General features: G+C 39.2%; 1 protein-coding gene across 1 annotated transcript in view; it reads right to left on the bottom strand.

Annotated features, from left to right (window-relative positions):
• ERAP2 (endoplasmic reticulum aminopeptidase 2) overlaps positions 1–14,575 on the bottom strand; it is a 39,666-nt gene extending 25,091 nt beyond the window's left edge. Inside the window, exons 1-6 of the mRNA XM_033853051.2 lie at positions 14,451–14,575; positions 11,803–12,495; positions 7,951–8,089; positions 4,293–4,427; positions 2,386–2,506; positions 118–272 (exon numbers count right to left, since the gene is read on the bottom strand). Of these exons, the coding sequence (XP_033708942.1) occupies positions 118–272; positions 2,386–2,506; positions 4,293–4,427; positions 7,951–8,089; positions 11,803–12,353 (1,101 nt within the window). The 5' untranslated portion in view covers positions 12,354–12,495; positions 14,451–14,575. The remainder of the gene's footprint in view (positions 1–117; positions 273–2,385; positions 2,507–4,292; positions 4,428–7,950; positions 8,090–11,802; positions 12,496–14,450) is intronic.
• Between the last annotated feature and the right edge of the window lie 1,365 nt (positions 14,576–15,940).

Genomic DNA, 15,940 nt, shown 5'->3' with positions numbered 1-15,940 from the left:
TAAGGTCCCCTCTGGAAGTAAAATGACATGATTTTATGTTGTTTCAGGAATATTGGTGGTGTTCTGCATAATGCTCTGTTGAACCGATGCTAAGAGGATGTCATGAGTGCCAGGTACCTGGTGCGCTAGTTCATGAGCTATGACTCTGGTGACCCACAGTTTGTCAGAAGTAGAAGAGGTCTTGGGATCAAAGAGCAGTGACGTCTCTCTATATGTGACAAGGCCCCAATTTTCCATGGCTCCACTTTCAAAGTCAGGAATGGCAACTAGATCTAAGAAATAAGAACAACCACACTTGATCATTATGGCTTCCACACCAGAAGTGGGATTTGCTTCCTCCTCAAATATGTTATGAACCATTCAGTATATATAAGCAGATTTTCTGAAAACATCAAGAGTGTCTTAACATTGATATGGTGTCTTGTAGTTGCTGAAAATAATCAGTATTATCAAGCAGAATAAAGTCTATCAATAAAGTTTTGGTTGTAGGTGAAGTAACCTATTGACATTTAATCACTTTTTCCTAAAACTAAACTATGAAAATACCTTGAGTGCATTACTGCTGAGAAAAAAATTCATTTTAAAACTCTCCTATTTTATTTTATATTAGTACTACAGAAAAACTTTGAAAATATGAGGTATCAAATAATTTCTAATATGTCTGGAATTCAACAAAACATAATGAACTCATTTCTACAAAAAAGAAAAAAAGGGGATTTTAATTTCAGGGGAACACCTTTTAGGAGCATCTCTATAGTCAATATTTCAATCAATATTTCTAGTGCATACAGCCTCTAAGTGTCCTTCTAAGGCAGTAGAGGAAAAAGGCTGTTGGCATCACTTCTTTCTGAGCTCAATTTCCTTTTCAACATTGATATTTCCTCTACTTCTTGACAAAGTCTTAGGGAAAAAAAGTGAAATTTAATCATGTTTAAGCAACTCAGATATAACGTAATTTATATCATATCTGTGTGTGAGTGTATATATATATATATATATATATATATATATACCCTCTGCCAATGACTTCATGTAGATTAGAAAACTTCTGGCTAATATTTAATCTTGGACTTCTTTCTGTTTATTCTGCCAGGCCATATTGGAAAAATTACTGCTTTTTGGCTGAAAAGAAAGGTAATTTTTTAAAAGTTTGAAATAAATCAAGTCACTTGCCTTGCAATTACAATGTCTGGAATTAGTATTGGTTAATTCTAGTGGATAAAATCAAATATTTATAATGCAATCAAAAAGCAAACTAGCACTAGTAAAGATTAGTATTCATTAGCACTTCAAATGTGGGAATGACTCCTTTTCTAAATTACATTGATGATTTTATATTAGTTATATTATTTCCCAAAGCCATTAGAAATGCTTATATCTGCTCAATTTTTTCCTAAGCTGCATGTTTCCTTTCAGTTAGTTTTATTTTAAATACATTCACTTCATATGATCTTCAAGGCTGCATTTTTCAAGAGCAACTTAAGATTGCTGATAGCTGTTATTTGATCTTTCCTTGATTTTTGACAGAGAACAGCAGTGGACTGTGGGTAAACTGATTTAGTATATCCGTACTAAAAGGTGTATAGAACCTGCGCTATAATAATACAGTGAGACTCAGGAACTGTAGGGACAACCCCCTGGAGATGTCTTCTGATGGTCCCTGTTAACTGTCTAAAACTGTATGGAGGTTGGGCAGGAAAGGGGAGGAAGGACATGATAAGGTGTGTGTGTGTTCTAAAGTCCCAAAGAAAAACAATGTTTTGTCATTGTCAGAAACTCTAAAAATTAATCTATATAAGTTATAAATTTTAAGTCATGGTTTTTATATATTCCGCAACATAAAAATCACAATTTTTAATTTTTAAGATAGAAAATTAAAACCAACCAAGATAGCCTGTGTGTATTTTCTCATATAAAGATCTACGACTACTACATTCAAATTATCTATTTCCTCGAAATCTTTTTTTTTTTTTAAGTCTGTGCCACAGTCTTATCTTCCAGCCTCAGACACACGGTAGATAACAGATGGAGGGACAATTTTCAGCTATTTACATAAACCTTCGGCAACTTTTATAAAAGATTGCTAGTCTTGTACAAATATGGTACAGAAGAAAATATATGCTCCAGAAAATTCATCCATTTAAATCTAATATAAAATGCAGATATTTTAATATTAAACCTTATAAAAGAATAGAGAAATGAACCACAGTACTTGGGCTTCTCATAATACTTTATTTTCAACACTCTAGGACCATCTCTGAGGTACAAATTATTGCTTTCTGGGCTAACTGAACGTCTTCAGTGCTCATTTAAATCACATACAAAGAGGGACGAAATCAAAGTATGTTCTAAAAATAAAGACGATGATGTGGAATTTGAACCTACCCAGTTTTGCGAGTGGATAGTGGATATCAAAGTAATTTTCGTAAAAGTCCAGCAGCTTCAATGATGCTTCCAAAGCATAATGTGTTTGACTCCATTTGTCTGGGGCTGCATGGATGGACACCTGGGAAATGTTGGTGGGAAGAAGTGGTCTTTGAAGGACAGCTCCTTTGCACAACTCCATTCCTAACAGCCCTCACCCAAAGAAAGGCAGACTGTATTTTTCAAGAAATTATTGAGATACCGTTAAACACGTTGTCAACAGGGGATAAGATGTTCTGTAAAGTATTAAAGCAAGAATCACTCTTGAAAATTACAAACAACCCTGTATTTTCTGTTACAGTACATTCCGTAGGTGCTAATCTGTACATTTTAAGCTATGAAAACCTCTCGCCTCATGAGAGCCCACTTCAGTTCATCACTATCATGTACTCTAGCACTTGAGAATAAACCTTCCAAAATTATGACCACCAACACAATTCAAATAAAACATAATTCTATGAGGTGGAAAGCCTTCATGAACTTATTCGAACCACCCTCTGTCGTGTTTTCTTTTCCTTTTTTTTTGATTATTGGGTTTTTAAAAAAATTAAATTAATTTATTTTTATACAGCAGGCTCTTATTAGTTATCTATTTTATGCATATTAGTGTATATATGTCAATCCCAATCTCCCAATTCATCCCACCATGTCGTGTTTTCTTTAAACTCAAAAATGCCCAAATATGTTCATCGAATCCCTGCAAACTATTAGCTATTAAGTGGAAGAAATAAAATTAGATTCCAATCTTCTTGGGTTTCAAGTACAGTGTTGCTCTCAGTTCATAATCTGCTTTCATGCTCTGAGTTAACTGAAGTTCCTCAGAAATTTTATAAGAAGGATATATTAGTGACCACAGTGGCGTACCAGGCACTGTGTTAAATGCACACATGTAAAATCTAACTTAATCCTCTCAATCACCTCATGAAATAGGTGCTATTGTCTTCATTTTACAGATGAAGCAATGGAAACACATGGAGATTAAGTAACTTACTTCAAGCCCCCCATGTAGAAAACTGTAGAGCTGGGACGTGAATCCAAGGAAGCTGACAGGACCCTGTCCTCTGAAGTAAAGTTCCATCTGACCTCTCACGCATCTATATCTCTGCACATATATATATGTGCAGAGATGTATGTAGACACATTGCTGATAACATGCATCTACATATCCAAAGGTATAATATGTATGGAAATTGTAATAGCCATTTTATTGCTATTTTTCATAAGCATTATTTTATGGTTCTTTGAATATGTTTTTATGTCTATAACCTGGTTCCTCAGGGTAAGGAGCTCTTTTTTATTTTTCATGTCTTCACTGATAGTCGCGAAACTTTATAATTATTGGGTACTGTAAATTTTTGTAAACAATTAATGCTCTAAAAATTATGAAGACCTCCTTTCACTGAGGAAATAAACTTACAGAAAGCAATTGGAAACAATGTAAGTGTCCTAGAATAAGAAGCTGATTAAAAAATCCTTATGGTACCTCTACGCAGTAGAGTACAATACTATTAATTATTAATATTATAGAAATATTTAATGGCATTTAATTTTTATGGCATATTATGGTGAGCTAAAACAATCATAGATTATTTTGTAAAACATATATATAGTCATATACAGTATATACTGTTACTGTATACACTCATATACTGACAGACTTATAGAAAATACTTGGAAGGCTGACACAAATATTACCAGTAATTATATCTTGGTGATGGGATTGTGGGTAACTTATTTTTTATCTATCTCTATTTTTGTAAATAAGCATGATACTTTGATAATAAGGAAAATAACCTTAAAATAAAGAAAAGCTCATTGCCTTCAGGACACTATTCTGCACTGTGTATGAAATGAGAACCCAAACTCACCTTGACCCCTGACGAGGCTGTGCCACTCACAGAGTTGAAATCACAAACTATGTAGGCTACAAGGTATGTACTCATTTTTACAGTAGTTTCAAAATGATCTTCCAAGAGGCCACCTTCAAGTTCAATTGTCTTAACCTACAGGAAGGGAAAGAATCAGTATTTGAAAACTGGAGTATTTTACAAGAATGCCTATGACATAGGCTACGTAAGTTAGAGGAAAGCTTGATGTTCCGAAGGACATGTGATCCCCTTATAGGAGATCAGTGGACCCTTCACAACATTCTGTGGCTTCACCTCTCTCTATTTCTTTTATCTCTCGAAGACACAATGTACTACTTTGGGATCTCAAAATGATATCTATTTTGTTGCTTGAAAGCATAAAAATATCTTAGATGCTTCTGCTTTCTTGAGATGCAATAATCTCCAACACTGGCATCAATTCAAGATTTGTACTTCTAAACAAAAATGCCAGAGAAGAGTCCCTTTCCCTTTGTTATATAATAAATAAATCTCTGTTGCAGAAGGAAATGGGAAGCAAAACTGTGCTAGATGGTTTTTTTGGTTTTTTTCTGTGCTAGATGTTTTGCATTATCTTTTAATTCTCCTATTATTTGTGTGTGAGGTAGGTGTTATTTCACAGGTGAGGAAACAGTCTCAGAAATGTTAACTGAATTGCCCAAGATCACACGGCTAGTTCCACGGCAGGATCAAGATGTGGATGTGACCGTGTGACTCTAAAGCCATTGCTCATTCTTCCACTCGCTGGGTGACAGCTTGAGTCATAGTCTTATTTTATCTTTGCTTCATTGATTCAGCAATGAAAGCAGTCAGGCCAAGGAGATCATTAGCGATTTGAGCTTCTGCCTATCTACTGAGGAAGGGAAGAGTTTTAAGGCTACCGACTGGTCAGCCGCATCCATCAAATTCACTGAGTAATTACTGAATTCTATCTTTATTTGCCCTGGATAGCTTGTCCCAGAGACGGTCTTCACCACGGTACGATGCCCCTAAATTCTGAACGGACACAGATCCAGTCATCTGAAAATACCACTTTCTTCAAACTGAAAACAATTCTTAGGCGGGCTTGTCCCTCACCCTCTCCAACCTCCTTTTAAGGCATCTGGTTTGTGGCAGTGCTAACCACGGACTATTGAGCATGTTTTATGTGTTTGTATAAGATTGCAGTTTGCTTTGGCGAGAAAAAATAGCTTGAAGTATTATCATAAACTGCCTTGCCTACGTCAATGACAAATGTGTGTGCTATTAAATTCTACAGAATTCTATCAAAAACTCAATTCCTAAGTTTCAATAAAGCAGGAAACACTGACCAAATACTCCAGGAAAGGTGGCAGCATGCATAGGGCTGTAAGTTTTACCTCTGTTCAGCAAGTTAATTTTGTCCAACAATAATCTTTTCTAGGGGTCTGATTCAACCAGAGTTCTATGGGTACATACTCCTAGCAGATGAGAGGGTTATGGTAGGAGCTAGGGAGGGGACGTGATGACTGTGGTCCTCTGACCAAACTCAGCAGCAAGACCCTTTTGTCAAGTGTGTAGATGGGTGAGGGGAGGAAGGGGAAAGGTTGTGGGACTGTGGGGAAATGAGTCTGTGACACTGGACAGCTGGTGGCAGAGACAGGAGACAGGTGGGCATTCCCTCTGATTTCTCCCCTCCCCCCCAGATGAAGACGTAGTCCACGGAGGCTGAGTTTTGTTCAGGAACCTGGAGTGACCCATGTTGATCAACATTGCCTTAAATGGAAGTATTTGGGCTGTTAGTGTAAGTCCTTCCAGGATGGTGATGTAAGCTCTAAGTATAAAACACTTGTTGCTAGAGAAGGATTTAGCTGTCTTCTCAATTTTGGCAGGATTCTACTTGCATAGCAAGTGTCACCAGCAGGTGTGTGTTCCCTTAAGGAATGAAGGGGACAAAGACATGCCCAGAATATATGCTGCCTCTACTAGTGCTTGGCTGACCACCTCACTTCCTAGTGTTCTTAACTTGTATTCCTACATTCTTAACTAAACAAATTGAGAACTTACTATGTGTCGCTTCTTCTCACCAGTCCATAACCCATCTTAAGCGCTGCAGCTATTATCCAAAGAGTATGGTTGTAGCATTACTTCTGTTCTCCTTTTTTTGGATCACCATGAAAGTCTGGGTTGGGCGTGCCAACGAGAAGCAGAAACTAAAGCCAATATTTGCTGAAAAAGGCATGATCCAGAGAACTGGCCCAGTCAACTGAGGCAATGCAAAGTTCAAGGATTGTATGAAATATTTTCAAAGTTTTCACTTATTTTTCCTAAATATGAGAAGTTACTGAAGGTTTCTAAAGATAGAAAACTGAGATTCTAATATAACTGACAATTGATGTTTGCATCACATTTTAATTAAAAGGCATTACTAACTGTGTTTTTACTTTATCCTCCATGATTACTCATGTGAAAAATTCTGTTAATAAAAAGCTGCCAGGAAAGAGACTGAACTACCCTTAAATGAACATCTGGTTCATAGAAAGAAGACTTGGAGCTAAGTAGCAAATCCTTTTTACCTGAACATGAGGAGGCAAATTAAATTGCTGTCTGTATGATCGTGGAAAAACTGTGGGATATATGTCATGTGGAGTGTGTCGCTTTTCCCCTTGATCTGCTCTGCAAGTATTTCAAAGCAAACACTTTTCTAGCATTAAACAGAAATCTGGGGGAAATTTAGCTTATGGACTCATTTCCCCCGTTCATCCACAGAGGACAGTCACTGTGGAGGGCAGAGAGGAAACTAGGGTGGAGTCACTGGCTGGGTTATGATGACCTGGATGCTTTCTGAGCTCATTCTGCTGAAGCACTGTCTGGAGAGCCTCTATTTTTATCCTACTTTCTAAGTAGCAATGGGGAAATATTTTACATTTCGTTCAACAGCTCAAAAGGCAAGCATATCATTAGTGAGGAAATATCAAATGAGGCTCAGTGTCTACTGTATCATTCAGAGTCTCTGCATTTTGAGTATAAATATGACTCAAATAAAAGTGTTCAGAGGTCTCTCTCAATTAAAAAAGTTTATAACTATGAGATAAAATTTTCATAAATAATTGTAAGCACTACGCGTGGAACTTTAAAAAAAAATTTCTACGTTATATCACAGACTACTAGATCAGAATCTCCAGGATGGGGCCCAGGCAAGCTTCTCTAGATCCTTACCACTCCAAATGTGGTCTCTGGACAAGCAGCAGTGGTATCACCTGGGAGCTTGTTAGAAAGTCAGAATTTTGAGCTTTACCTCAAGAACGACTGAATCAGAATCTGAATTTTAACAAGATCCTCAGACAACTCATCTGAAAATTAAAGTTTGAGAAGTGCTGTTCTGGGCAATTCTGAATTTCATCGCTAGCCAAGTAACACTGATTTAAAAGAACTCTGCTTCTATATAAACACAAATAAAATAGAAATCACTTTATGTAAAAAATAAAGCTTCTTGTGAAACAATGCCCAAACAGAATGATGTTAAAATCTAGATGGATTGGGGTAATGTAATATGTAGAAGGATCAAAAACAAATTAATGGCTTAAGTCCTGAAAACAAACAAAATATTAAAACACAACAAAACAAAGACCAAAGTTCATTTTGAGAACAATTCCCCAAAGTTTCTAAAATTGGCAAATACCTTTGGCATGTTGGATAGGGCAATGTGTCTGCTCTCTCTTCTTATCTTGATTGAAAAGTTGGCTTTGAACAATGGTTCATCAAAACAAGGGAAAGCCATTCGTGCCTGGGTTGGCTCAAAATCCGTTACTGCAATTGTTCTGTGAAAAGAAGTACATTACAAAAAGAATACATAAGTGAAGTCAAAAAAAAAATGAATTTGTACCTTCAGAACACAGCTTATCAAACCTGGAGGTGATACGTTTGATTTCTCAAACTATAACCTTAGAGAATCCAGAATCTATTTTTGAAGAAAATGAGGGTAAAATTTTGTTTAGTAGCTGCCAATCGTGAATAATGCATGGCGCTGGGCACTCTATTTACATGATCACCTTCATACTCATAGCAGAGAAGGATATTGAGGCTCAGAGAATTTGAGTGACCTTACCAGGACCCTTAGCTAGTAAATTTGCTGAGCTAGTCATGCCCAATTTGACTTCCAAATTGACTAGGAAATTAATAGTTTAGTGTCATCACTAAACCTGAGCGGGCCTCAATCAGACATTTGAATACCTGTGAGATGAGTGATGCCTTAGGTTGTGTTCCCAGGAAGCAGATCCGGATTTATAAGAACAGGCTGCCAAGAGAAACAGGTAGGGCTTCCCTGGTGGCGCAGGGGTTGAGAGTCCGCCTGCTGATGCAGAGGACACGGGTTCGTGCCCCAGTCCGGGAAGATCCCACATGCCGCGGAGCGGCTGGGCCCGTGAGCCATGGCCGCTGAGCCTGCGCGTCCGGAGCCTGTGCTCCGCAACGGGAGAGGCTACAGCAGTGAGAAGCCCACGTACCGCAAAAAAAAAAAAAAAAAAAAGAGAAACAGGTAAAGGAGGGAGGGAAGCGGGACAGGGAAGAGGAAGAAGTCAGGCCCGGTGCCAGCTTCAGCTTCATCCCTGCAGAGCTCTGGAGTGGAAACCACACCTTCAAGTTTTCCCCTACTGGAGGCAAGGAGCTGGGCTTTCATATTCTGTATCGTCATTGGCTAAGGGTCTTCCTGGGGGACCCAAGCTTCCCCCCCAGACACATCTAGCTCTCTCTGCTGGCCGGCAAAGCAGGTCCAGCCTTCAGACTATAACAGGTAGATAGATACTCTGACAAATCTCTATACCCCATCACCTTGATAATGCTTGAAATGATATAATTACAGATTTATTATTTGGGCTTTAAAGCTTTAATTAAGCAGCAACTCTGGAGAGCATATTTTGATTGAAGAAGGAGAGCAGAATAGAAAAGCTCAAGGGACAGATAAAGGCTGAGAAGGGCCAGGAGGAGGGAAAAGAGGGCCTGTCACGATAATGTTGCCTCCGTCTACTGTATTTCTATAATACAGGCTGGAAAAGTGAGACTGGGAGCTAAATGATTTGTTTGGGGCCTCGGTATTACTTGGATTCAGTAACAGGTCCTACAGAAGTAAAGGAATCTCAAGTACCTGGAATAATTTTTACTAATGTGAAATTTTGATTATAGTTAAGTTTTAGAATGGAAAAGCCCAAACTTTAAGATCTTTTTTGCTATTTACACAATTTTAGTGCTGCATGCAAAGTAGTGAGTTCCTGCTTCTCAAAGAATTATTGTTGACTGAATTATTTTTGTATTTTAAGTTAAGTTGTGTATGTATGCATGTGTGTGTGTGTGTATGAAAAATAGAGAGGTAATAAAATGCTGCTGACACTGTCCTGCAAATCATCCTACATGCGAAGACCTACTAGGTGACTGAGTATGAAGAGAGCTGACTAATTAATCATAAGAAGAGTCAGAAATAGTCTGCAGTTAATTATGGGAGGCATGTTACTTTCCAAGCTTCTACTCTAAAAAAATCCCCCCTCTGGTCTCCCTCATCTCCCCAAATTATATCCTTAAAATGTATTTCTTTTAGGTGGAGGTTTTGTCACTTGAAAAAAGTGAAATAAACCATCACTGGTCACATGGTACCTCAGTGAGAAGTTGATGTTTCCTATCCAATACTGTGCTGGACCTGAGAATAGGCCTCTGAGAATTGAGGCTGCAACGAGGGGAAGCGTCTCCAAGGGAAGGGGAGGTGGGCCTGGGGAAGGGCTGTCCTCAGTAAACTGCTGGGGGCTGTGGGGTAGGCATGTGAGCTGCAGAGGGCAGTGAGCACCTGAAGTGGGGAAGGGGAGGTAGGCAGCAGACACTGCGGGGCTAAAGTCGCCTACCAATATCCACTCTCCTTCTTCAGTTCCAGTAGAATCCTGATTTTGTTCAGAAAGGCAATGTGTCTGATGAAAAAATCACTTCTCTAGATTCTCTTGCAACTTGGTGGGCACATGACTCGTTCTGGCCTAGTTGAAGTCATTGGGTGAGAAATCGTGGTAAAAGGAGTCAGACTCAGCTGGAATGTTTCTTTTTGCATTTTCCTCTCCCCCATCTCCCCCTTTTCCTGCCTGGAATGTGGACTTGATGCCTAGAGGTGCAGAAATCATTTTGTATTAGGAGGAAAGTCATATGCCAAGGATGGCTGAGTAGAAAGATACGAGGAGCCTGGGTCCTGGATAATATTGGTACACACTGTAGCATACCTGGGATGCCCTGCTTCTGGATTTCTTGCTGCATGAGAAAAACAAGTGTGTGGCAAAGCCATTGTATTGGGGGTTTCTCAAACCGGCAATTGAATGCAACTGATAAAATGTAGGAGAGCACTGAAACCAGACTCCTCTCCCCTCTGAGATGGACCCTGGCCCTGGACAACCACATCATCCCCTCTATGAAGCATCCTTGGTTCCTCTCTTTCTCTTGCCTTACAGAGTCAATGTCAGCAAATTCTGTCTGTTTTACACTTGAAAACAAATGCCAAGTTCAATCACTTCACTCCATAAGCTGCACCACTAGCCTGGCCCAAGCCAACATCCTTTCTGGCCTGAACAATTGCAATGACCTCCTAAAAGACTAACCTGCTTCTACTTTTTCCTCTCTATAATGTACCATCAACATATACTTGATCTTTATAAGACGTACATCACATCAGAACTTTCCAGTGAATTCCCATGGCCCCTGAGTAAAAGCCTAAAACAAGAGGCTCTAAGTCTCTCTCTACATGATCTGACCCCTCTCTACTCTACTTCTCTCCCTCTCTCATTGTCCTTCGTCTCTCAATCACTCCCGCCTTACAGACTTTGCACTTGCTGATGCCTTTGCTGGGAACACCGTGCCCTTAGACGTCCTCATGAAAGTTCAGGTCTCAGTTTAAATGCACTTCCGCCTCACCAAGAACTTCCCTGACCACTCAGCTAAATTATTCCCAATCCCTAGTCTATATCTCACTACTATACATTCAGTGCCTAGAACGGTACCTGGCACATAGCATGGGCTCAATAAACATGAGCTGATCAAATAGACCATATTTCTCAGTTCTCCAAACTGACTTGTTTCTGTCTTCTGGATTTGAGTCACGCTGTTTCCTGGGCAATGTACATGCTTTCATTTCCTCTCTCCCAACCCAAATCTTACGTACATTTCCTTTTGGTCTCAAATCAAGTCTAACCTCCTTTGAGAAGCCTTCCGCATTTCAGCTCTCTCTGCACTGACCATCCTTTCCCCTAGGAGATAAACATGTCAGTCTTGTCATAGTCATATATTGGCCTTTCCTCCTGGTTATTCTCTCTCTAGCCACTTATGCCCCTGCATCCTGTGTTCCCATATTTATTGTGATTTCCTTTAGGAATGGCAGAGCTTCTCCTTCTGAGTTTCCCCATAGTTTTTCGGGCTTTTCATAAATGACTACTGAAGCATGCTCCTGGCAAAGAGACATAACACATAAGGAAAGTATCACAAAAGACTATAAACAACTGGAGCTACATCTTACCTTGTTTCACCACCAAGAGTTCTGTACGTGCTTTTATAAAAGCCTTCGAAACCATCAGCTAGCTTGGCCTGGAAGTCAATAGTCACAGAATATCTCAGGTCAGCTGTAAGTTTCTCTGGAATCAGCAGTGCAATTTGTTCATGAGCAGGATAACTCAAAACAGTTAGCTTTCTCCCTGGTCTCCTGTATCTCAAATCTTCCTCTGACTGAAGAGTAACATTCATGATTTCAAGATCTTTGCTGTGCAAGATGATAAATTGGGTGGCATCTCGAACCAAGACTTCAATCTTCTCAGATGCAACAAAGTCCAGGGAGGTGAGATTTGGGTGGACAAAAAGGTCATAGTGGAGGGGAATGACCATGGTGGGGAGCCTTAGCTCATGCCAAGGAAATATTTCCCCATTGATGGCTACTGGGAAAGCCCCACGGTCCTTATTGAACTGATCAATAGATGAACTTGTGAACTGAGAACAAATACATATTTGGATGACTGCTGAGCAGTAAAATCCTATGGAAATATTAAATATTAGTTTTCTGTGTGAATTAGCCATTACAGCAGAATGGAATACTAAATCTATTCTCTAGAAGACAAGTTAATATCCAGGCTAAATCTCATAGTTCTCCGTAGCACCGTGTTGGCTCCAGTTATGTCACTCAGGATCTGAACAATATGTTTCAATAAATGGACTTAACCTAGAGAGAAAGAAAAAAAAACATTTATAGCATGAAGAAAAAGATTTCAATTTATAAATATAACCTGAAAAATAGATGGGCATATGTGAATTGTACCAAATATCGACAAAATAAAGTAGAAATTATCATCTGGGTACTATAAATAAAATTTTTTTAGAGCTCAATTGAAGGGACTCTGCCTTAAAATTACATCTATGGAATCCCCTCTGCATTCTGTGCAATGGGCAGAAGGTAGGTGTGTAAATTCATTGCATGTTGAGCATTTTTAACATTTGGTTAGATCATTTTAAGAGTGTGTCTGGATACCTGAACATGAACTGCACAGGTGTCTCTATTTTGTCTTAATAAGTCATGAAGAATGCTCAATATTCTTTGGATACCAGATATTACTATTATCAATGGCTTTGAACTTCACCTCTTTCAATAAATAACAGCTGAATGGCCCAATTCTATGGCTGCTGGTATAAAGGATGCTGGTCAAGCTAAGTGTTTACCCTCAGTTTATTTCCAATATATCAAAAGCCATGGAAATAAAATTTCATTTATAATATTCAAACAGAGTATTTTTAAAAGTTGCTTTGGTCTTCCTCATCTCAGGCTACCTTTGAAAACACAAATTGAACTGAACTCACACTGCCTCTGTAAATAAAACTAAGACAATCTCTTCTTGTTAGAAGGGTAACACTACAAAACATAAAATAAGGACAAACAATATATGTGGTTAATTTAGGTACTCAGTTCTGACACCCACCCTGTCACCTGCCTCTATTTACCTTCTCTCTGCTTCAACTTAAACCCATGAATGGTTTCCTTTCCTTTTCTTTATCATTAACACATTCTTTTGAATTGTCTAAACAGTTACTTCAATTTTCCAATTTGCAATATTAATGCAGATCAACAAATATTGTTAAAGAAACAAAGAAAAAGAAGAAAATAATGGTTAAATAACAACACTCCTCCCCTCTTTTTAGACAAGCATTAAATTATTGCTACCAAATCCCAATGTTCCAAGGGCCTCTGATATATCAAACCATAATTGGTCTATTAGCTTGAATTTCTGATGGTTTGAAAAATGAAATTATTTATTTGTTAGGTCCTGGGCTTGGGAATCAGAGTGCCTGTGTCCCAACTCTAGCTCCATGGTACTTAACCTGTATGATCTTGGGCAAATTTTCTGATTTTTTTGAGCATCAGTTTCCTCGCCTGTAAGATAGGGTAATGGTTGACACTAACATTGAGAGGATTAAGTGTAATAATTCATGTGAAGACTACGGCACAGCACAGCAACTAGCATGTAGGGAGCATGTAATGAATGTTAAACATTAAATTTTTATTGTGGTTACTATAACTCACATTCTCTGGCCTAAATTATGGTGCTTTGCCCCCACATGTAGCAGACATACCCAAAGGAAGTTATATTTTTTTGGTAAGAGAGGAGAAAAAGGCCTTGATATTTACTCATGTAGTCTTTAACTTTAGAACTGATAAGAACTTTAAAGGCCAGCTAGTACAAGTCCTTCATGTCCAGATAAAGAAACCGAGGGTGAGTGACTCTCCCAAAATCACATAGGAAGTTTGAAGGAGAATCGGGACTAAAATACAGTTCTTTGACCCTTTGTCTAATGGGTTTTCCATTATACTGTGCTTTAGTGTTTTGAACAACATATCCGGAGATGGAAGATACAAGAACTGCAACAAACATTTGGGAAAAGCTAAGAGAATCTCCAAAAGAGAGTGAGTCAGTTAAACAGATTCTTCAATAAAATCCTATCCTTAACTGCACTGCACGAACTTTCCAATACAGTAGTGCCAGATTCACCCACCTTCCCCAGGTCCCCACCTTAGGCTGCAAGAGCTCCTCAAGACAGAAGTTTTATACCTTCAGTTCAGGTCATTATTCTCACTGAAAAAATAATGATTTTAAGACAAAGTCAAGAGAAATGTTGATGTGTTACCTTAATCGACGCTGTTGCAGATTTGAATGGAGGGGAATTTCGTTTTGCTTTCACTTTCTATTAGGGTAAGATTCAGAACTTTGCATAACTGAAATTAACAAGCAGCTTCAGAGTAAAAGTCACACCACGGCAAGGCCACGTGGGACTCCAGCAATCCCAGTGACTGCTGCTCCTGGTGTTTTATCCTCCCCACCCCCATGTCCCCAGGTGAAGCCTTCAGAAACTAGTTTTTTTGTTTTGTTTTGTTTTTTAATGCTGAGTTATTTTAAGACACGATCTTGAATTCCTCACTGTGCTGTGTCCATATTACTGTGAAATATGACCTCTGTCCAACCATGTGGAAAAGGTAACTCCCAGCCAGCTTCTATGACCTTTACAGAGATGATATATACCCCTTTCCTATGCCTCCTGGGCATAAAGGAGCTCTCGCCCACCTTTATGTCTCTCCAACTTTCTTGGGCCTTCTTTTCCTCACCATCCTGGATATGGGCCTTCCACAAAGATAAAACCTCTGTTCTCTGCTCTTTTCCCACTTTACTGTTTCCTTCGGAGAATATGTTCAAGTGCAGAGATTACTTATTTCCCCTCACCCATCCCACATTTCCCTCTCCTGATCTCTCCTTCCAGGTTTCTTCTGCTGCAGTTCCAACAGGCTGATGGACTGTCTTCAGGTGGATGTTCTGCTAACAACTCAAGCAATGTCTTCGTCCCCAGATCAGAGCCTTTTGCTTTAACTTCATCTGCTTTGAGCCTTCCTCCATTGTCTATGACTCATCCTTTTTAATCTCTTTTTATCCAGCTTAAAAAAATTTTTTTCCCATAGTCATTAAAACAGTCTAGGTCCTCATCACTCCTCACATCAGCCTTCAAACAAGTTTTGCTGCTTCTCAAGATGTGTCCTTGCAGTCCTCTTGTACGATGGCCTCCAGCAGATTATTTCAGCCACTGCTTGATCATGCCACCCCCTGCTCCATATACATTTCCATGGTTTCCCCCTGTTTAGACAGAGAGGCAGTTCCCCGTGTGGAGACCGTGCGAGGCCCGCTGACAGCCTAAAGTCCACATGACCTCTTTCAAGGCCCATCTGATGTTTTCGTTTAGATCCTAGTGCATTAAAGGGCCACGCTGGCAGACAAGTGTTGTTCTTGAGTGAAGTATAACGAGCTTTGTTCCTATCGTCTTTAGGCCTCCTTCACACACTGGTTTTCGTGCCTTGTCGTGCTGTGCATCTCTGTTTGCAACCTGGGTTTGGTTCCACATTCAGTAGCTGCCGTGATTAGATCCTAGTTAACTCTTGATCCTCAATTTCTTTTCCCTTGTTATATTTTATCATTTCAACCTGGATGAAAAACTTAATAAAGTAGAAGGAGCAAAACCAAGGAGGTAGCCTATACCTAGGGCCAGAGGCACAGACCTGTATAGAGTCCCTCGGAGTGGCATTTCCTATAGTTAAAGGGGTACAATGGGTGGGATGGATGGAAACAGGTGAC

The sequence above is a fragment of the Tursiops truncatus genome, chromosome 3 (genome assembly GCF_011762595.2).
Source record: "Tursiops truncatus isolate mTurTru1 chromosome 3, mTurTru1.mat.Y, whole genome shotgun sequence".
Classification (NCBI taxonomy): Eukaryota; Metazoa; Chordata; class Mammalia; order Artiodactyla; family Delphinidae; genus Tursiops; species Tursiops truncatus.
This window is presented reverse-complemented; position numbering and strand designations above follow the sequence as displayed.